Below are 22183 nucleotides of genomic sequence, written 5' to 3' on the forward strand. Positions count from 1 at the left end.
TGAGCGCACGTTTGCGCGGGGAAGGCGCGAAGCCAGCTTCCCTGCACTGTGAATACCTGCTGCTTTGTGTTTGTCTACAGTTTAGAATGTAGCAACTGCGCAACTACACACTCTGGTACAGCTTTTTTTTTCTTACAGCGAAGCTGTTAGCCTCTAGTTGGTCGGAAGATTTCGTGTCGTAAACAAAAAACCCAGGCAGGATCCAGAAGTTCTCGCCCAAGACGCCAAGGGGATGCGTCAGGCTAGGCAGGACCAGCACTTGCCGCCAGCGCAATCTTTCTTTGCAATCAGGCATACAGCATATAGTTCAGTATTCGTTAAAAAAACCCACAAAACAAGCATCGAAATCGTACGATAGATGATGAGGCGCCTGTTAACAATGGGACGCCCCTATGTGTTCCTGGTAAAGACTAGGTTTACAGGTGCTCGCCAAAAGGGGAGGTTGACGTCATGTGAGGGCGAGAGCATGCGTAAGGATTTGCCGCGAGAGAAACCGAGCGCTAGTGACTAGCCCGTCGAGACGGCGAGGAACATTTCATACCCTTCCACATCCCATGTGTAGTGGTTTACAAAAGCTTCGCTGGACATCCACTTTCGCAGGGCGGGATGGCGGCCATTTTTTGTTGTTGCTGCTGTTGTTGTTACGGAATGATTAAGCATTCATTGCGGTGTTTCATTTGAGGCTTTTATTGCATTCGATCTCGTATTTTAACTGCCCAAAATTATGCTTAAGCGTTAAACAAGCCGACCAAACCTCTTATTATATTCGATGATTAATTTAACTGATACTTGTTACGTTTTATGTATCCTATTTCAAAAAATCAAAGAAAGACATCCCCCTCGCGAGGGGCACGATCAAATGCACAGCATTTCCGAGGGGGTGCGCCGGCAAGTCGTATCTCTTGATCGCGGGACCCGTGTCGCCATCTTTTGGAAGCGCGGGACAACTTGTGGCGCTTTCGAAACAAACGAGAAATGAGTGAAGGATATAAGGCGCGTTCGGTGCATCGAAATCTGTGTCGGTTTCGTGGCTCGGTCGGTTGTGCGCCGGGCACCTTGCGTTCCGCCCGCGGCGTCATGGGTTCGAAACCGGGCGCCGGAAACTGTTATTTCTTCCTGGCTGCGGACGCGGACTACGACAAGGCGCGCATGCGGACTACGACAGCGCACGCCAACGCCGCGTGACATTGTGAGTTACTAAAATGCTATGCATTTAAAAAGGCCAGCTCCAGGGAACTTGGCTGGTACTTAATCTTGACAAGACAGCACATAAAGGTCAAGCTCTGGTGCAGTACGACGAACTTTTAAATGCAGAGCATTTCAGTAACTCACGATGTCACCCGCGTTGACGTCTGTAGTCGTAGTCCGAACCCCTCCCCCTACACTATATAAAAAAAATACTATCCGGCGCCTGGTTTCGATCCCTCGACCCTGCGGGCGGAACGCAATGTACATGGTGCTCTACTCACTGCGCCACAAAGCCGACACAGAATGGGAGGCTACGAACGCGCCTTATATCCTTGACTCATTCAAACTACGTCAAGAAGCTGCTGATACAACGCATTCGCTACCACCAACTCCCCAAACACTAAACGTTAACGCAATACACCCACCCCCTATGCGACGCATTTACTCGAGTCCCCCTCGCGGGGAGATGGGCCCAATTTTTTCTCAGGTTTGGGCGGTAGCAGCCTCCTCCTCCCTTTTCGGTTAAAACTTGTGCTGCTGTTATCTTTCGTTCTAGCGACTAAACCCAGGATGCGCATATCGTACGTGGTATCGTCGGAAATAAATACGTTTGGAGCCAAACTTTTTTGCTAGAGATCTTTGTTCTCTTTTATGGCATCTCTGTAACGACGTCGGTGCAACGCTGACCCGCTATCTTTTCTGTTCTTGTGTGTGAATGGCAGGGCCCGCTGATGGCAGCCGCGTTCACTAACGGCTACCACTGAAAGAACACTGCCTGCTGTTCCTAGGCAATGCAAGGTGAGTGCTTCTGCTGTGTCGTAGATGGGAAAGAAGATGGCTTCATTTGCTGTTACTCTCAAAGTCCTCGATCGCGACTGTCCCTGTAATTCGCGAACTTCAGCCGCATTGCAGCCAGTCGGCACTGTCCCGTGCTTTAACACTAATCGCAAAGGAGTTCGTTGCTCTGGGAGGCAGGCGATTGTTAACACCTGTGAAAGCATTTATTGCGCTTGCAGATAACAGATAACACTTCCCACACAAGCGTTTGCGCACCAGAAAATCAAGAAAGTCATGGATTACGCCCGAATCCTTGCAGCTTATAAGAGAGAAAGATTCTCTTTATAGGCGTTTCCTAAAAACTAGGAACCCCGCTGATCTTGTGGCATTTAAGGCTTTTCGAAATAAGGTTACAAACTGTCTTAGACAGGCCAAACGAAACTACCTTTTCAACATCTTTAACGAGGAGGCAATGAAACGAACGGATGTTTTATGGCAAAAACTAAACTCCCTATTTGGCAGGGAAAAAGAATTCACGCGAAGCACAGAACTAATGCTAAATGGTAAACCAACCTGTGGAACGCAGCTAGCGGATGAGTTTAATAATTACTTTGTCAACATTGTAAACAGTACTCATAACCCTCATATCGTCGAATATATGGCAACTATAAATTGCAAAAGTGCATTCTTAACACCTACAAGTAGCGCTGAAATCTGTTCCGTTTTTTGTACGTTACGCAATAGCAGGTCATGTGATTACGATGACATGCAAATACGACCCGTGAAGTACACGCTTGACATAATCAGCCCTGCCCTTGCACATGTGTACAATCTTGCTCTTTCAAACGGCGTTTTTCCAGACCGTATGAAAATGGCTAAAGTTAGCGTGATATTTAAAGGCGGCGATAAAAACGAGTTATCTAATTACAGGCCCATATCCGTCCTACCCGTGTTTTCTAAAGGCCTTGAAAAAATAATCACAGGAAGAATGACCACATTCTGCGAAAAACATAGTATAATTACCGATTCCCAATTTGGTTTTAAGAAAGGGTCTTCGACGGAATCAGCGCTACTGGCACAAAAAGAGTTAATTTTAACGTCGTTTGAAAATAAGCTGTTAACGCTAGCGGTGTTTGTAGACTTTTCAAAAGCTTTCGACCGGATTAACCATGTAACTCTGCTCACAAAACTTGAATATTATGGTTTCAGGGGTGTATTCTTAGATCTGCTACGAAGCTATCTGCAGTTTCGGAGCCAGATTGTTGTTATTGATAATAAAATATCTGCTAGTAAACCTCTAAATTCAGGAGTTCCCCAAGGAAGCATCCTTGGGCCATTACTGTTCATACTCTACATAAATGACATTGTGAATATTTCCACCTCTGCAAAATTCGTTATTTACGCGGATGACACTACATTATTCTTTACGGCAAAGGAACCTACACGATTGTTGCGTGATTCCAACGATGTGCTGGCAACGCTAAACGCCTGGAGCACAATCAATGCGTTACAAATTAACACCACAAAAACTAAAGCCGTGCTATTTAGGCCAAAAAATTCGCAAGCCTATATTGATGGTTGCCTGCACATCGGAGCATCTGCTGTGAGTACTGTGTCCCACTTTAAAAGTCTCGGTGTTTACTTTGAAGAGACCATGACCTGGAACAAACTCGTTGAAAATGTAGTAGGTAAACTTTCGCGTTCTGCTGGGATTCTTACCAAGTTGCGTTTTTTCTTACCCCAAAAAATCAAGCTTTTGATTTACAACTCTCTTTTTTTCTCCCACCTCAATTACTGCTTACTTGTGTGGGGCAACACAACAAATGCCAACATTAGCAAACTCCATTTAATACAGAAGAAAGCTGTGCGAGCAGTAGCGAACTCGACGTATGATGCGCACACAGGACCACTCTTTGAAACTATGAATATCAGTCCCGTTACGCATTTATATAATGAAACACTAACTAAACGGTATCACAAAGAAAGAAAAAGATGCAGTTCTTCTTTTTTACATATTGCAAACTTAACACACCGCAGTCACAGCCATAATACACGTCATGCAGAACCATGGCTTGTTCCCATCCCGAGAACAAATTATGGCAAACAGCTGCTGTGTTATACTTTGCCTACGTTGCTAAACTCGGAATATAACCTGTGATTTGTAATTTTTGTTCCCTTTCGGTCTTCCTACATATTTGTCTGTATTTTTCTGTATTTCTAACTACGTGATGTCAGTATTTTTCGATTCCTTAGGTGTCATGTCTTATCATTTTGTTTTTCTACCCTGCAGGTTGTCAGTATTAGTGTAATCTTGGGCGGGTGTATTTGTGTTTGCGTTTTATGCCGCTAATTGCGGTGGTGCTGCGGTGTTGTTGCTAGCTGATTTTATTGTATAAACGCGAATTTTATGCATGCGCAGCTTGTACTACAATTTGAATGTGCACTTTTACATGACCTGTACATTAAGGGGCACGGACCCCGTCAAGCCACTTTATTGGCTTTTTGTCCGTGCTCCCGGCATCTGTAAGTGTGTAGATGCCAAATAGTACCGCTTGAAAACAAGTAAGCGGCTCAGCTTATTCGTGCTTATTGTCCCCGTACGCAAACCAGACTGTAGGGGCGGACAGAATTGACAAGCACTGTGTTCGTTGGGATCAGTGCGAAAGAAGGTGTCATTGGAAACGCGGGCAAATTGTTACAGGCAGAATAATTTACAGGCAGCTTTTTAACTGTTTGCAAAGTGTTTTAATAAAAGTGTGGCTACCGCTCCATGTCGACTTTAGGTACCACCGATTTTCTTGCCGTTGAATAAGTTGAATTCGGAAACAATTGTGGCTGTTTAGTTTTGCTGGGAAGATACTGTCTGTCACGTTCCGATTTCCCAAAGGCGTTGTTCCGCCGAGCCTGATGAACTGACGCCACCGGCTTGCTTGCTGCTGTGGCCATGGCGCTTCGTAATCTGGCAGCCTATCTCGTCTCAGCGACGCCGTTTTACGTGTATCTTATCACACGGCGGAGGAATACAGAAGTGTGTAGTTTTAGGTACTATTAAAAAACCTAACGGCCAGGCGTAAAACAAAGTCGCATACCAGCATGTTACGAGCATCGCAACGAGTTTGCCGTGCCGTTGGTGTAATCTAGGCGCTGGCCTGTCGTCTGCTGTGCTCGTCGACTGCCACGCGTTATGTCAAACATGTATCGGTCTAGTTACGTGATCGATTGGCCTAGTTGGTATTCCATGGTTCGTACAGTTGAGCGCAATAAATAGGCAGGGACTGCAAAAGGACACAACGCAAGTGCGTTTTGTGTCGTGCCCTTTCGCAGTCCCTGCTTATTTCTTTGCGCTCAACTCTACAAAACCATGTATCGGTCCCCGATGGTGTTAACACGGAATATTGGGACAAGAATAGTACTAATTTGCATTTATTATGTTTGTATGTGATGATTGGGCACACTAGAGTCACTAAATGCACACCTTGCCCACTTCGCGGCATCTTCGCGGTGGCCTCTTACACTGAGCAGTAACCGACCTGCCTGTAAAGGATGCACCACCGCACAAAGGGTATTATGGCGGTGAAGCAAATTTAAGGGTTCATGAGAAACGTACTTTTCATTACCCGCCCTCGTATTATTCACACTTGCAGTACTGGTACTACAGATTGTTTTTCCTCCAAGGATTTAAGAGCTGCACGTCGACTATTAATGCGAATCATTGTTTATTTCATCAGCTTAGATCCAGCCGGTTAGACCCTCGCGCCGAGCTATCACCGAGTTGCCTGTCAAGAATGCACCACCGCAGAAGAGGGTTATTGCGGTGAAGTGAACGTTAGAAATAATTCGACGTATTCAACTCGCAGTCGTAGTATTCACGTTATAAAATTTTTTTCATGCAAAGTTCGAGGGACCTGTGAGATAATAGCGAGTAATTCTTCCGAGTCAAATAATTTTTCTCATTTGAAGGCAGTCACAGTTGATGAATTCTGACTAATTTTTACCAGCATTTTCTTGGCTAGAAATGACGGCGAATGTGCGCCCGCTTGCTACGGTGACAGAAGACGGGAAGCACGTCACGATTGCTATGGTTTCGGAAGCGAGTGACAGTCACCAAACTCGCACAGAAATTGTATTATCACATCGCTAACCTCGCCGAACTGCCTGCAGATGGAACCGTCTAGAAGCAAAAATGTGTTTTTATTTCAAGTCTTTGTGAATTATCGCCACAAAAAATAGCTGCATTGATTAATACAAGCAAACCAAGTACACACTCTTCAGTACGGTTTCATAAACTTGCGTTATATTGGCCCCATTGAGTTTTACCGAACTATTAATGTATACCGCCCAATTTAACAACTCATTTCGTATGTAGTTTTTATTTAATATAGTTTCGTAGAGGTTTCGTGTCAGCCGGGGTTTTTGCTGACACCAGAAGTAATCACGGAGACTGAAACCGCGGTCCGCAGCTTCCCCCGAAGTTCGATAGATCCGGTGACACGTTTCAGGTTGCAAGAGGCGGTTTTCTTCGAACCTATGTAGGCAATTTATTCACAGTATTATCTACCGTGGCCTCGGTGGCTTGGTGCTGCTGATCTCAAGGACACGTGTTCCATCGCGGTCGCGACAGCTGTTTTTCCGATGGAGGCTAAAAACGTGAACGCCCGTGTGTCGACATTTTTGCACACGTTAAAGACCTCCAGGGGATGGTCTAAATTAATCCGTAACTCTCCACTACAACGCACCTTATTGCCCAGGTAGAGTTCTGCCCCGCAAAACTGCAAGAATTGATTTACTGCAATTACAAGCTTCGAACTTTTGCAAACTATATATACTGAATGCATTGAAGATAATAGCGGTTAAATGAAATAGCTATTAAAACAGAATATTTTGTCGGTCAAGAGGTTGCACTAGGCGAGAGCTCTGTTCTTTTCCGTCCGTGGCAAAGCAATCCGCTTTTAAAGGCAAGAAACTCCGCCGCCAGCATCAGCATGCTTCGTTCGCCTTTAGATATAAGCGCATATAATTATTTGATACAACGTTCAAGACCCCTCTTCAGCCCTGAGTTACTTCGCACTTTGGCGCTACTGTGTACAATTGGAGAATTCCGCTGAGCTCAACGGGGTGCCTGACGGGTTTTAAATTCCCCCGCCGCGTACGCGCCAAAAGTGTCGGGCCCCAGCAGAGCACCATCACCCGCTAAAGTCAGCGTGACCAGTAATTGGCTTAAACTTCTCCCACTAATTTGCCAGCTAAGATCGGGCGAACAGAAGTATACGAATAGCTTTTCGAAACAGCTCAACGCTCCTAATCAGTCCTTGCAAAAAATAAAGAACGGGCGAAGGGGAGATGTGCTCTATACTGTCACTCACTCGAAAAACAGGAGGCTTAAAGGGCTGCAGTGGCCGCTCCCAATTAGGGCCAATTGAAAAGCCGAACAAACGTTTGTACTATATGCATCGCCTTGCCCCACACAAACACCTTGTCTGCCCGCTGAGCGAAAAAAAAATACGGAAGTCGCGGCAAAAGAAAAGAAATTTCTTTTTGCGCGCTTAGCTTGAACGGCATTTTTTTTTTTTTTGTAGATATTCTTGAATGGCCTGCAAATTTGAGACGGTGGGGTTGGGTAATTATCACAACCTATTTTCGCCGCGAACGTGGACCCCGAAAGAAAAAAGTGAGAAAGAAAGAAATGCTACAACAAAACGGGAAGGTGAGCAACCTTAACGCTGAGTCACCGTGGCGCTGAAGTATTGCCCCGTACGACTAGCACATAGGTCTCCTTTTGCAGCAGGCGCAAAAAATGGTTTAAAAAATTAAACCCAGCTGCACCCAGTGTTAAATCTGCTGAAAAAGCGGAGCTGTGGTACTCTTGTGTCGGCTGGAACGTCAACGGGCGCACGCCTGAGAACGGCAGCGCCGTCGCCCCACAAATTCTACGGTTCGCGCAAAGTAGTCGGCAGCTAAACGTCAGCGGCCTCAGGCTCCCTGCCCTCTCTCTACCCTTGATTGATTGATTCTAGGGTTTAACGCGCCGACGCAACGCAGGCGATGAGGCGCGCCGTAGTGGAGGGCTCCGGATTAATTTTGACCACCTGGGGATCTTTAACGTGCGCCGAAATCTCATACACACGGGCGTTTTTGCTTTTCGCCTCCATCAAAAAAGCGGCCGCCGCGGTCGGGAATCGAACCCGTGACCTCGTGCTCAGCAGCGCAACGCCTTAGCCACTGAGCCACCGCGGCGGGTCCTCTCTCTACCCTGGCGAGATGGGAGAGGACGCCGTCCCTGCAAGACCACTGCGCCCTCTGTCGGTGGGTCTGGGAACCTTCTCCTACCTATGCGTGACGCACGACCTACGGCAGACGGATGAAAAGGCTCGACCTACAACAGCTCCGCTATTAATGCAGAAATCACCAGCAGTTTTAGAGTGAACAGCCGCTGTCGCTGAAGCCAGGATAATGGTAGTGGTACGGGCAGAGCACACCCCGGTCACCGATAAAAATAGCGAATGACGCCATTAGCTTGGGAAGCTGGCTTTGATATGAAATAAAAATCAAATACTTTTTTCGTTTTATTTATATATATTTGCTTCGTCAAACCAAAGCAATAAGGAATGGCGGGGCCTTCGGTTTCGTAGTGTAACCCGCTTAATATATTCCATAAGCTTTGCCATCACCGGTAACATGAACGTAGAAGACGACCGCTAGTTTTTCGGTGACGCAATGCATGAGACGAGCATCTAATTTCGTGGAGCTCGCGCGGCATGCTACATCTCTCTGATAGGAGAGAACGCTACGCGTTCCCGTGTCTCCTAAAGTGCGATCAAAGTAGTGCGCAACTGCAAATACTAATGTAATCCACAGTTGTGATGTCATTACAGGGAGTTATTTCGATTCCTTATATGATCATCGCAGGCGCGTTGTCCCATATTTTCATTAGACTTCCGTTCCACAACGGACTCTCCTCGAGATGCTGACAATGCGGGCCCAGATTCACGAAGCCATGATGACAGGGCATATAAATTTGAATCGCCCTTTCAAGTGAGTTACCTGGCCGCCGTTTTCTTCCCGGTTTATGTTGGAAACTGGCGATCAATAATTCCGTCAGACGTTGAGACACTGCCACAGCAACTTCGAGTTATTGGTATGCAGGCTTCTCCACATGTAGAGTGTAGGTGCGGCAAAGCCTGCTTGCAGTAGGTGAAAGTGGCGTCTGAAGCAGCCCAACGACGGGTGTAGAACGCGGCGGACTGGCAGCCTGCCTCGACTTGGGCCAATGTTCCAATAATACTGTGATGCGGCCATGCTACGCACTAGTTGTTTTGTATCGCCTCACCGCACGAAGCTGCAGTGAAGGATGAGGAGCCAGTGGCAATGTCCTGGTCATTTGCTCAATGAAGATATTGTATGGGTTTTCTCTAATTATATCAAGCCAATCATAATGCGGTTTATAAAAACTAAGCTATGAAAAGGTAGCCTATTTTGAGTAACAGTGTACCAGAATTAAATATTTATGTTTACTACCTGAACGGGAATCTTAGGAGCTGCAGTAATTCAGGGGAACTACCACAAAAAGATGCTTTCAGGAATCTACCATGTTACAAAACTTGAAATAGTATTCGCTTTTCATGGTTCATAACTCGAAAGCAGATATGCGCATCAAAATTTAGTTTGCGCTCCACCATTTTTCTCTTTAGTTTGGAATATTGTTTAATGCAGTGTCTAGAGTGCCGGCCAACGGCACTCCAGTGCAGCGCTACAGCCATTACTAGAGTGCCGTCCGACGAAATTCGAAGTTTGAAGGTGGAGCTGACATGGGGCGTAACATCTGCCGTTGTAGTGTCCGTTAGCGCACAAATGGGACAAAGGAGGAAGTAAGCAGGTACACCGCACTGTATTAGCCAATTTTATTTTTTGTGCTTTAAGACTCTAGACCTACGTTAGGCATGTTTTACAGCGAAATGTTTTGGTTAGTCTTGCACTTTAAGATAGTATTTTGCTTTTTGGGTTAAATCAGTGTTTTTTTAAAGAATTTTACTATGCTTATTTATCCTTGAACATGTTATTTATCTTGTCTTTTACAAGAATAGTGCGTTGTCGATAACTTCTCCACCATCATGCAGACTATGTGTGTCATGACATAGCTTAGTTTTTAAGCCAACTTCATTGGACTTGCTTGCCTTATTAGTTTCGTCAGTATTGCCGTCTCAACAGCATTCTTTAGACAAATTTTTGAATGAAACCTCTATGGAGTGCCTTAGATGTGTTATAACTTACACAGCATATTATACTTCATCGAGCCTCTTAACAGAAAATGACGTAAAATGGGGGTAACGCGGGCCAGTTGGTACATAATGCTTAAAGAGAAAAACAGCGCTAAAGACAGGGCAAAGCAAAGACTAGACACACGCAGCGCTGCGTGTGTCTACTCTCCACTTTGTCCTGCCTTTAGCGCTGTTTTTTTCTTTAAGCAGAAAATGACAGCGTAGAACTTTTGAAATGCTAAAATGTTTGACCTGTCCTCTTTTACGTGGTGGCTGCATGAGGATGCGGCTGGTCTTAATTTGGTGCTACATAGACTACGTTTAAGTCTAAGACCCGCGTGGCAGATGCCTGCAAAGCCAGTGCCTTTGTCACTAACGTAGCACACTGCATAGAGCTTTTGCAACTTTCCGCGGCACCTGACGGTTCTTGCCCTCGTCTCGGTCCGCCTCTATCGCAGACAAAGCCATTGGTCCTGTCCGAGGAACCTCCACGTGGACTGCAGCAAAAACGAGAAGAGAGACGCGATGCTTTCAACTCCTTGGCTTCCTGTTCCTGTTTGCAAAGCCCTTGCGTGCGCGCGATGACCCCGGGGAGGTGGCGCAGCCGCTGACACCGCCCCCTCACGCTTGCACTCATCCCCGTGCTCACCGACGGTGGCGGCCTCCAAACGCCTCCTGCTGCAATCGACACCGAGCCGTCTTGCTCGTTCCGCCTGCCCCCTTTCCCCCGGCTGGAAGGAGAGAGAGGAGGGAGTCCTTTTCGACTGTTGCTAAACTGCTGTTTGTATGACAACGACTTTTTTCCTCGCTCTCTCTCTCTCTCTTCACATTCATGCAAATGTTCGCTGCCTCCCTTTTTGCTGACCGCTTTCAAACTATTGCTTCTTGTCGCCTGGTGCCGTTTGTTCCCCTCAGCTGCTCCGTATTTAGCACCCAGGCGGGGGTGTGACCCCCTCCTTCCTGAAAATGAACCCCGTTGCAGGCAGGCTGCTCCCAGCAATGCAGCGAGGCGCGTTGGCTCCTGCGCACACGCTGCCCCCTTTTTTGCTAAGTATACATGCTCTAGGATGCCCTTTTGGAATGCGCACTAGCGGAAGCGTCCTTTAGATGGTTCATCCTCCGACACTTTTTTGCTTTTGTGTCCGGATGAGTTTCTGGGTACCTTTCCCATTGATTGCTGCCAGCAATCCCTGGTAGCGGCTGCGAGTTAGCGCGCGGGACATCCAGGCTGTTCACTCCTGAACAACGATGCTTTCGAAACAAGAAGCAATAAGACGCATTTTTTTACCTCTCATCTCACATTTTTGGGCGGTCACACATATTGGCTGCCGTTTTCTGTCTCTCTCTCTCTCTCTCTCTTGCTCACTACTCTAATTTCAAGTGAAGAGAAGCACAAGATGCAAACATATAGCACAGTTGGCAAAAAAAAAAAAATCCAAATCCCCGCGCAGAAATTGGTTGCGTTATAATTCTTGTAGTCTAATTATGCACTTGCTTTTGAGCCATCAAAAGAACCTTGTAGTATGAGGTGGAAGGGACAACATTCTGGCCTGGTTGCATTGGCCTTGGTTGTTCCCAAGGGCAAGGCATCTGGAGTTTTGCGAGTCAAAAAAGTGGGAGCATTGCACTCGGGGGGCCTATTTGGGTGCTGAATGTTTTTCGGGGGGTTGCCTCAACCCGTGTTACTTCCAACCGGACGGTGCAGTCATAAGCGCTTGTCGTTATGGTGAGACGCAAGTTACGTTGTGTGTTGGCAGTGTTGTTGGCTATATCCACGTGTTTTACTCCAGGTGTGTCTGGCGGCTGCTCTCGGCGATCAGACACAGACTCACTGTACCGCCCCTCAATGTGTACATTTCTCTCTCTTTGTGTCCCCACTGTGTAAGGCCTTTTACGCCTCTTGCAACATTTCCCCCCCTTTCGAGTCCACCTTCACCGCCTGTTTGAACCGCAGAAATGTATTGCAAGACAAACGTAAAGACAGTGCACGTGCAGTCTTCTTCTCAGAGCCTCACCACGTGGTATTTGTGAGTGTGCGTGTTTGTGCATTGTTGCGGGACTTATAGCAGCACCACTCCCGGAAAAGTGGTGCGCATCATTACATTGTTGTTGTTTTCCTTTTCTCTTGATTCTGTCCCTAAACGAAGCCGCGGAGTGCATGTGCTACGAAGGTGTGTGAATGGTGGAGGATGTGGAGAAATCGCTTCCCATGCTTCTGTGTGAGCTGTTTGTTTGACGAGCGACACATAAAAAAAAAACTCGATAACGAGCCTGCTTGCGCAAGAGTGGTGTTATTGCCATGCAAGCAATGCACCATGCTGAGTCCTTTTATGTACTGGTCACCTATGATGAATCGTTTATGGTTACTTCATTTTACAATGCACAGATCCCTGCACTACAGGACCTACACTGATGATGATGACGATGAATTTGATGATGCACATGTGCAGTGGTGATGATGCGTGATTACTTTCAGTTTTTTGTTTTTTGTACAGTTAACAAGCTTAATATAATATTTTCTCACGAGAGGTGTGCATCTTGTTTTTAATGTACAGCTCTAGCGTGGAGCTTTAACCCCTGCAACTGTATGATGAGGTGTCATTTTTTAATGATGGGTACGCGTGCCATGCACCAATATTCATTTCTTTTGTACTGTACAGGAAACATTACAGCTTTATTTGTTGCGTTAAAAGACCATCATTGTCAATTAGACAGACTGGGCATTCACTAAGAAGCACCTTCTGTACACCCGTCATCCAAGACATTTTGTTTCTGAATTTTATATTCCGAACCTTGCTGCCTGTTATATTCCCAAACAATGATTCAGGAATTATGCTTACTTTTCTGTGAATTCTATTTATTATTACCATTGTTTTCGTCCTCATCTCACTCCATAGACTGATATCATTTATTACAAAAAAAAATATTTCCGTGGGTTGAGCTTCAGACAAAATTATCGTCGTGGGGAGCTTGTCAAACTATGAAGTTCTATGAAAAAAAAAAAGCATAAAGAAATGTTCTCATTTTGTGAAAATCAGTTCTTTATAAGCAAATTTCTGAATATTGTCGACGTCTGCGTGCTTTGAACTACTACTACTTATCTAAGTCACACTGAGCACACTCCAGTATGTGCATACATTCACCCTTCTTTCTTTCTGCTCTTTACCCTCACAGGGTTAGACCAGGAAAGAGTACACAAGTTCTCTGGAACTAATTACCGAGCAGGCCGCCATTTTGGTTCCTATTTATTACACTGCCCTTTGCCTGCAGGCTACGGGCATGGACACACAGCGAGTCAGTTGCTTTGGGAATGCATGGGTTGAGTGTGAGTGGGGCGTACTACTATTACACTGAAAGGCTGCTCTAGCGAGCAAACCGCACACCACAAAAGCAATACAAGACACAATTGTCTTAGCACACACACCTCTTTGTCTACTCCAACTCTGACTTGTTCTTAGAAAACCCCTGTTAACACTGAGAAACTCCGAGTGCAGCTTTGTATTTAATTTCGTCAGGCCTTGTGTATGCAGCCACTTCACACACTCTGCTTATTCACAGGCTTTGCCCGTCGTCACTCCCTTCACCTTCTTTTCTTTTGAAGTTGTAATTAACTGCGGGTCCATGAAAGTATCGGTAATATCCTGAAAAAAATTAAAATGAGTTGTTTAAAAGAAAAGGTTGGTAGACTGCATATGACGGTTTCTTTCCCTTTCCGGCACTCCTAATCAAAGTATATGTAACATAACCTCCTTGCATTGTCGGATAAGAAAAAGATCTCCTCTAGCCAAGTATATCCTTTGAGTGGGTGAACACATCATGTTGTTTAGCAGGCCAGTGTTGGCTGAGCTGCATAAACCCATTATCGCCAATTTTTATACTTGATTTGAGTTATTTCAATATATTCTGCAGAAGTTAGAGTATAATTTAACTGCTTTACAGCACAGGATTGTGCTTGCAGGGACGTAGTTTTCTGGATTCATTCTTAGTGTCATTCGCGCTTGATCGCTTATCATATACCACTGGCCACACAGTGTCACAAATATTAAACCGTACTACTGAAATCCCTGCCATGCCAAATAATTTTGAAAAAATTACTTCAATCCATTCAATGCTGAGAATACGATATCGGAGCATAAGAGTGATAAATTGTGCAGCAAGGACAGGTTGCTTTACAGGCCTTCAGTACCTGATATTTCAGTTGGTTTAGTGTTACCTTGTGAGGGTGAAAGGTGGAAATCTTTATTTCTGGCCCTGCAGTCTTACCTCGGTAAATTTGTTCGACCTGTACATTACTGTGGCTTCTCGCTACCCTTGTGAAAAATTTCGAGTTCTTCCACTTCAGCAGTAGCGAGTTTTATAGTGCTTGCTGGCAGAACACATTATCAGAAGAATGTCATTTGATCTAATAATAATATTTGAGACCTCGTGTGGAAGCCACATTACAGTAGACTGAGTTATTCCCAGGGGAGTTATTTAGCCCCCAAAAAATGGTAATATTTTGTCAGAAAACATGGCACAAAATAAAACCAGCATATGAACTCAGAGATATTGTTCTACCAAAAGCTGTGCGTCTTTTTTCTTTTTCCTGGTGGCTTTCGAGCGCCGCCACACGGCGCCACCATGCACAAAGTTTGGTTGCCAGGTTAATCTTCCTAACAGTGTACAGATGCGAGCCGTGCTGCTACTTAGAGTTGGGCAGTAAACATATAGCTATAAAGAAATACACGTCTTCCAACACGTAGAAGATATGTAGTTTTACTAAAGTAATCATGCTGGTAATAACCCTGCATTCATTCTATTTTTTCTTGTTTTTCTCGACAAAGCAATATCTCTTCTTAGCTACGGAGGGCCACTGATAAGGTGAGCCTTATCTGCTAGTCACGAGTGCTTTATGGTGATGTTTCACCAAGCTGTTGGCACGGTGTTAAGTTAACGCCATCGTCATTTTTTGTGCGTCCTTGTGTTAGGAATAGTTTTGCCTGAGTGAGTTAATCTATTCAAAACATTTTCCATGTCAATCAGCAGCCTTTCAGTTTGTAGTGCTCTCGTCAAACCTCTAGGTACGAAATAATTTACACAGGCCCATACTTGGTTACCTACATAACTTTTCCAAAGCGCCACTTTCGACATTCACAATTTCCTGGACGGCTCGAACTAGATATGGAATTGTAATGTACATTCGTAAGGCCAGAGCCGGAACCACTCGAGTTGTTTGCATGCGTAAGTGTTAAACCTTTGATCGCTGATGGCTATTTCCTTGGCACTTTGTCCAAGCATTCCTCAAATGCCCCTGCCTCATAGCAGCCACTTTCTTGCCCACCAGAAACCACCCTTGCCCGTAGTCGGTTGCGCATGAATTTCGTGTAGTGTATTTCTTGGCGCATCAGTTGAAGTGCCGTGATAGCTAGTTTTAGCGCGTGTGCTACTGTGAGACAAATTTGTTCGGTTTTAGATTACGCGCCAAAGCTTTTCTTTCTTGGAGAGGTGAGCTTCTTCCGTGGCAAAGTCGACTTGAAATGCCTCTGTGACAGCGAGCCGTGTTTTACAAACGTCATTGAACAGCGGCACATAAACTAGTGCGAGCCCCACGCCACCGAGAGAATTTCGCAGCATGCTCAGCAAAACGAAAACTACGAATGTCACTGCTCCAGACATCATTGCTGCAAAAAGAGTGTGTTAAAAAAAGAGGACCCACTTTGCAGTGCTCAACCACACAACTCATTCAAAGTCTTCAACAGTGAGGCATTTGGCCACCAGGAATGCAAACGTAAAATTTTACGAAACGTGTGTAAATTCTTCCTAATTTTTCTTTTGTAATACCTCAAACATATGCTTTCTTTCCTTCTTTTTCTTTTCTTGTCGCAGTTTTTCTTGTCGATTTCAAGGGCCAGGCAATCGGGGAACTTATAATCTAGGCATGTCTGCTACTTCGTTTTTGTTTTTGAAATGTTGTCGTGAGGAGGAGGCCGGATTCTTATAATTGCAGGATGCTTGAAGTCAAGTTAATATGCTATTATTTTGCAACAGCTTGTGGTTCTTTTCGGTTTTGTGAGATCCTTTTTTGTTGTTGTTGTTGACTGATATATTCGGCCAATGCCTTTTTATCCTGTAATCGCATAATTTTCTAAGCCTCCTATTCTAGCAGCCAAGTTTTGACGCCAGCATCGATGCAGGTACCCTCTCGCTGTTACTCCAGAAGCATACCGGATTAGTGGTTCTCCAAGATAAGAAGATAAGCGTGCAAAGTGGCGCTATAAAAAAAAAGCCTCCCCCTTCCCTCTTGCAGTTAGAGGCAGGCACCCACCACAACCGTGTTTGGGGCCTTCCTTGCTCACTGGATTCTCCATTACCCTACAGGGGCAAGAACGATTGAGGTTCCACCATTTCGAGTGACCTCTCTTATAAAGTATACAACCACCCTATGCAGACGCGTTAGCTTAGCGAGTTTCTTGTGAGCTCCCTCTTCCTGTCTTTCCCAAATTCCTTCTGTGCATTTTATGTAGGTTGTCTACTCTGATGTAAATATAACGACGCAAACTCTGTTTCTGCACCGCATGCTGTCAGGCAGCAGTTTCAATTTGATAGAAGAACAGACCCTTCTCTATTGTGATTCAATTTGCTCCCCCAAAAAAGGCCCGTACAAAAAAAAGAGAAAGTAATGAAGGAAAAAAAACAGCAATGCAGATACACAACCTAGTAAAATACGTTTTTTCTCTAATCTAATGAATCCCGGTAAACCTATGTATTTCGATCATCTGCACTCCCGCACTTCAAGACGTACTCATTTGCTGCCAGCTCACTCATTCTCGAAACGAGATGCAGTGTTTTTACAATATCCTCAAACATTCAAAGTTCTGAACGGTATCACGTGGCTGAAGCGTGAATGATAGATAATGAATAGGACAAGATAGCAAGAAAAGGACTTACGTACAACGATATTTTTCTATCACCGACACCCACGAGGCGTCCGTTTGGACAATGACACGATCGCAAGCTCTCGGAGCGCAGCCGGCTTGTGTCCCCACGGTGGCTTGCACACAGGCCTGGATTGACGGTAACTGCCGTCACCAGAAAGGGCATTTGTGGATGCTACGCGTGAACCTTACGAGCCTCCTTTCGTCTTCCTTCTTCAAAACGAGCAGCTGGAATGCCGTTGACAACATCTCAGGTGCAGTCAGCTTCTAGAAAAAGAGCACTTGAGCAGTCCTCGCATGCGTGTCCCTTAGTTACTTCTCTAGTTCGCCTACCCTTCCCTCCTTCTCATTTTTCAACTTCTGTAAATTCACTACGTTTGAGGCGTTCCGTGCCGTGAAAGCTCACACGTAGCTACGATTTTTTACATCTCTGGCTGTGCACGTTTAGCGGTTCTCCACCCCACTACCGTGGCTTGCTAATCATGCTTACTGTCGTGAAGGTTGTCGCACATTTTCTGGTTCCATCTTGTGTTCCTGGTGCCTAAACGGTGGCAGACTTTAGAACTTATTCGAAGTGGCGCACAAAAGCACCGTTCAAAACTGTCTTTTGTAAAGTTTCAGCGAGAGCAACCCATTCGAATGCGTGTGTCTTTTGATGGAATCAATTTTTGTGTTAATGGTCACGAGGCTTCCTCTCGGAGCATATGGATTTTGATTGTCACATGCCTTTGATGTGCTTAGTGAAAGCTATAAAAGGAGCAAGAACGGTTTCCACGTTAACGCATTTGTTTCTTTACCATTCACACAATTACGGAGGGTCACACCACCTGTACCTTGTACCTACCTGGCAGTGTTTTTTGTTCAATTTCTTTTAATTTAGAAAAACACAGTGTCCGAACGCAGTTACCGTGACAGCTTTGCGGCTGTGGTCAAAGCCCATTATGGTACTCCCAAGCCTGCTTTAGCCTGTACCAGTCAGAGATGTATACAGGAACATAGCAAAGTGTGTTCACCAGACACTAAATGTAGACTGGCGTTATATTTTCTCACCGTTGGTGGATTTAGTTGGCACCTTTTCACCCAATCACACTGCTCCTTTGAAGTCTTTACCAGTGCAATACAACCATATATATTTCTATAGAAATGCGTTCTTAAAGACGAATTATTTAATTTGCAGATAATGAAGGAGAAACAGGCAACACACCAACTGCATGCTGTGACTTGTTTTTAGCTTTTGGTTTTAGATAATTTAGTACTTTTTTCATTCTGCAGGTACATTCAGAATAAAAAAACACGGAACTTGCTTTCTGTTTTTTAAAACAAAAAAATTCAAACAGACGATTATGAAATATAGAGGCTGATGCTTTTAAACAATTGACAAGTTTTTAACCTGCCACTTAACTATGGAACAGTGGAACATGCACAAAAGAGCCAACTGTAGTTGTACATGTTCCCCTCCTAAAATGCTTATTGCTTGGCTTAAGAGCTTTGTACATTTGAATCTTCAGAAGTAGTGGCAGGGGAAACGCCTAGTGGCTCTTAAGAGGAAGTTCAATATTTCACTCACAAATTGGTTGCTACGTTGACAATGCTATTCCGCCTCCCATTTTTCAAACTTGTGATTACTGCACGTAGGGTGGCAATCGCCTCAGCAAACAGTGACTATCGAACTGAGCAATACCCTTTGCAAAAATAAGAAGGCATTAACGCAAAGAGAAGAATGATGAAAGAGTCAGACGCACTCTTCTCTATTTATTCACCTGCAAGAACACAATCCAGAGAAAACAAAGGACATTTTAATGTTACAGTGTATGTGCATATGTTATACATGGTGTACTTCTGAGTAATGATGATGATGATGATGATGAAAAAGAGCCTATTTACCAAAGCACACGTATGTTGTGAGATGATGTATGTGATGCCATCGCGTTTTCTTTTGTATCATGATGCATTGTTATATGGTTTTTATCGTCTTTTCGGTGCGTGTGGTGCGCACAGCCATCTTTTTCTCTCTCTGTGCACAATAGCACCGCTGTGCGATTCCTATATCTGACACACGCACAACACACATCCCTGGAACGCGGCACAGCGACACTTATTCTCACACACGCAGAGACGACAAAAAAATGGCCGGCAGACGGCCGGATTACGACCGAAAAAAAAAAAATTGGATAATCGCGTAGCACGTTCTTTGCACATATGCATGTACATAAAGCTATGTGTGTGTGTAAAATGCCCTATGTTCCTTGTCTGGAGGAACACCGTAATATCTGCCTTATATTGTGCTGCATATTTAAGACGAGAACGTGCTTACAAACACCTGACAGACACCACCACAAGCCACAACAACAAACACGTGCACCGCCGTGCGATGCGAAGTCTGTGTCCTTTGTCGCTGGGCCTCACATGGCCGAGTCACCGAAAGCAATATAATGTTACTAAACATTACAGTATGTACATATATTTATATATATATATATATATATACAATATTATTGCAACAACTCTATATATATATATATATATATATTAGAACCGTGACTGTCATGTGCCATGTGTGTGTGTTTTAATAATATATTAACAATTATGATTGTAGTTATGTGAACCATGCTGCCGCTAAGCAAAAGTTGTTCTCCCTCTCCTCCCTGCTTTTTTTCCTCCTTTCCTGCATCAGCGAAGAGGGGGGAGAGAGACGATACATACACACATGCCTGCACGCACCGTGCACATTGAGGTCACTACGCTGCCCAAACTCTGGGCGAAATCTTCCTCTCTCCGCAAGACTTACATGTAAAGAGGTTTCACACAAACTGGAGCTGTACCAACAGCATTCAAACTATGGCAATATACATAATACATACATAACTATACATAATATAAATATATACTATACATTCAGGAAAGACAATATTCATATACGCCTGCACTTGAATATGCACTGTAATCATGTGAAGTCTCCCCTTTCTTTTTTTCCTTTTCTGTCAATAGACGATCTTGCAAGCTCTACATAGTGTATGGGTGCGAAAAATAGGCAACAAACGAATACTTCCATTCTATTTTTATTTTTTTCATATGGTAGTTGTCGAAACACAAAAATGGCACTTGAGAGCAGGACCACCAAAGCACATTTTCTCGCTGCTGACAAAGAAAAAAAAGTAACCTTCTTGAATGTGCGCTTGTATCCAAGATTTTTTGTTGCTCTGAAATGGTTGATTCTGATGGTAGAGATTCTTGATAGTTGAAGGCCCCTTTTTCCTCCTATGGAAATTTTTGCTTCGCTCCGTCTTTTATGAAATAAAATAAAGCTCGTCTACTCCCCTCGAACCAAACGATGTATGCTGGACATTAAACTTTGAAACTGTATCTGTCAAATGGAAAAATATTTTTTTACCTTTCCCCAGGTTATTTATTGCAACTGTTTGGACTTGTGCAATAGTTGCCTCTCTTCGCACATTGAGAGAAAGAAATGGTAATTTATTGAAAGTAACTTTTACAATTACTTGCGCACACTGAGTAATTGTGCAATGAAAGAGCACATCTTTCTTTGCATTGTCTCGTTAATTGTGTACTCTGATCCAGTGCACCGGAAGTAAGGCATAATGAAATTAATTGAGGATGTCTACTTAGCTACAAAGTATATTGGCCTTCTTCCAGTAGTTTTATTCAATGCATAAGCTCTTCACTTTGACTTCTAGTATCAGCATATCGCATTTTATTGACATTGACTTGACATTCATATACCAGTCCAATGCTGCGGCAATCTACTAGCATTTGCTTTTTTTTAAATCTTACCGAAAGCTGCTTAGCTTTCTTTACTCTGGCCTCACTTTCTTTTTACTCCAAAAACTAACAACCTTCTTCCGTGGACATTGCAGTGCTTCGATCATTGTGTGCGCGTTTACCGCATTTTTCGCCGTGCGTTGGTTCCACTTTCTTGTTGCCATGCGTGACCCCGGGTTCCTGACTGCCCCCGTTTTGAAGGGTCTTTCGATGGCAGTTTTGTATCCTACCAAACAACGAAGTTCATTTTCGTCTCTCAAAAGAACGAAAAGCTCCAACTGCACGTTGCCCCAATCGCTTACCCGAGAGAATTGCAAGGTGTGACCGTGTGTGGTTCAGCCTCCAAGTGCCACCTCTCTTTGCCTGGTCCCTGACAGCACATTTAGCTGACAAGCAGCGATATGCAGTTTTGTGGTCTGCCTGAAGCGAAGCAGTGTGCATCCAGCCGGCCAAAAACGCCAGTGAGGGGGAATCCACCTCGAGCGCAGCAGTGATGGATGATGTCTCCTTCCTCAAACATCTCACTGGCATGACTCCAGTGCAAGTCTGCACTCGTCGTAATGCGTGCCGCGTGAATGCAGGATTGTAGGCTTATTTTAGCAGCTGGGGTTCGAAACATTGTATTTATGCTTGCGGTGTGGCACCAGCAGAGGGTCGAGTGTGCGCAGTTGGGCTAGAGAAAAAAAGACCTTCACAGTTTCTGCTGTGTTAATTGTAAGCATCAAGCAAAACAGCGCTTCAAAAACTAAAATCCCAATATGCTGCAGGCCCTGTATTGGTTTCTGACTCGCTGTGTGGGACCGGGCATTGAGAGAGTCTCCAGCGTTCGGGCCACTTGAGGAAAGACCGAAAACATGCAGCACCCGCTCTAAACCTTGGGTCTTCCATAGATGCCTATATCTGAATGAGTCCACTGGCACGGCCTAAAGGTAAAGCATTTGACATTCAAACCACAGATTGTGTTGATGCAACTTGCGGCAACATTTCAATGATTCCGATAAAACAAGATGAACTTATCCAGCAGGTGAACTCACTTCCAAAAGTACCAGAAAGCATCGATTTCTGCATGCAGATAGAAATGGCAAAAAAAACAAAAAACGAGGCATCGCACATTTGCCGAAACATTCTCTACCTCTGTTTTGCGATATGTGGAGGGGTAGTAAAATGTGCTGCAGTGTATGAGACAACCAACAGAATACATGAAATACACACATTGTTGCATTGTCTTTTCTATATACGTGTATTTGTATGTCGTACATGTGAACGAAA

At 44.6% G+C, this 22183-nt stretch overlaps 1 protein-coding gene across 5 annotated transcripts in view; it reads left to right on the top strand.

Annotated features, from left to right (window-relative positions):
- The window catches only part of Rbp6 (RNA-binding protein 6), a 586247-nt gene extending 567251 nt beyond the window's left edge, over positions 1 to 18996 (top strand). For all 5 annotated transcript variants that reach the window (XM_077677081.1, XM_077677085.1, XM_077677084.1 and 2 more), the window contains 2 exons: positions 1911 to 1986; positions 10679 to 18996. In XM_077677081.1, coding sequence (XP_077533207.1) covers positions 1911 to 1952 — 42 coding nt within the window. In that variant the 3' untranslated portion in view covers positions 1953 to 1986; positions 10679 to 18996. The remainder of the gene's footprint in view (positions 1 to 1910; positions 1987 to 10678) is intronic.
- The last annotated feature ends 3187 nt before the right edge of the window (positions 18997 to 22183 follow it).

Source organism: Haemaphysalis longicornis, unplaced genomic scaffold (genome assembly GCF_048455015.1).
Source record: "Haemaphysalis longicornis isolate Haplotype H1 unplaced genomic scaffold, Haemaphysalis longicornis Haplotype H1 scaffold_7, whole genome shotgun sequence".
Lineage (NCBI taxonomy): Eukaryota > Metazoa > Arthropoda > Arachnida > Ixodida > Ixodidae > Haemaphysalis > Haemaphysalis longicornis.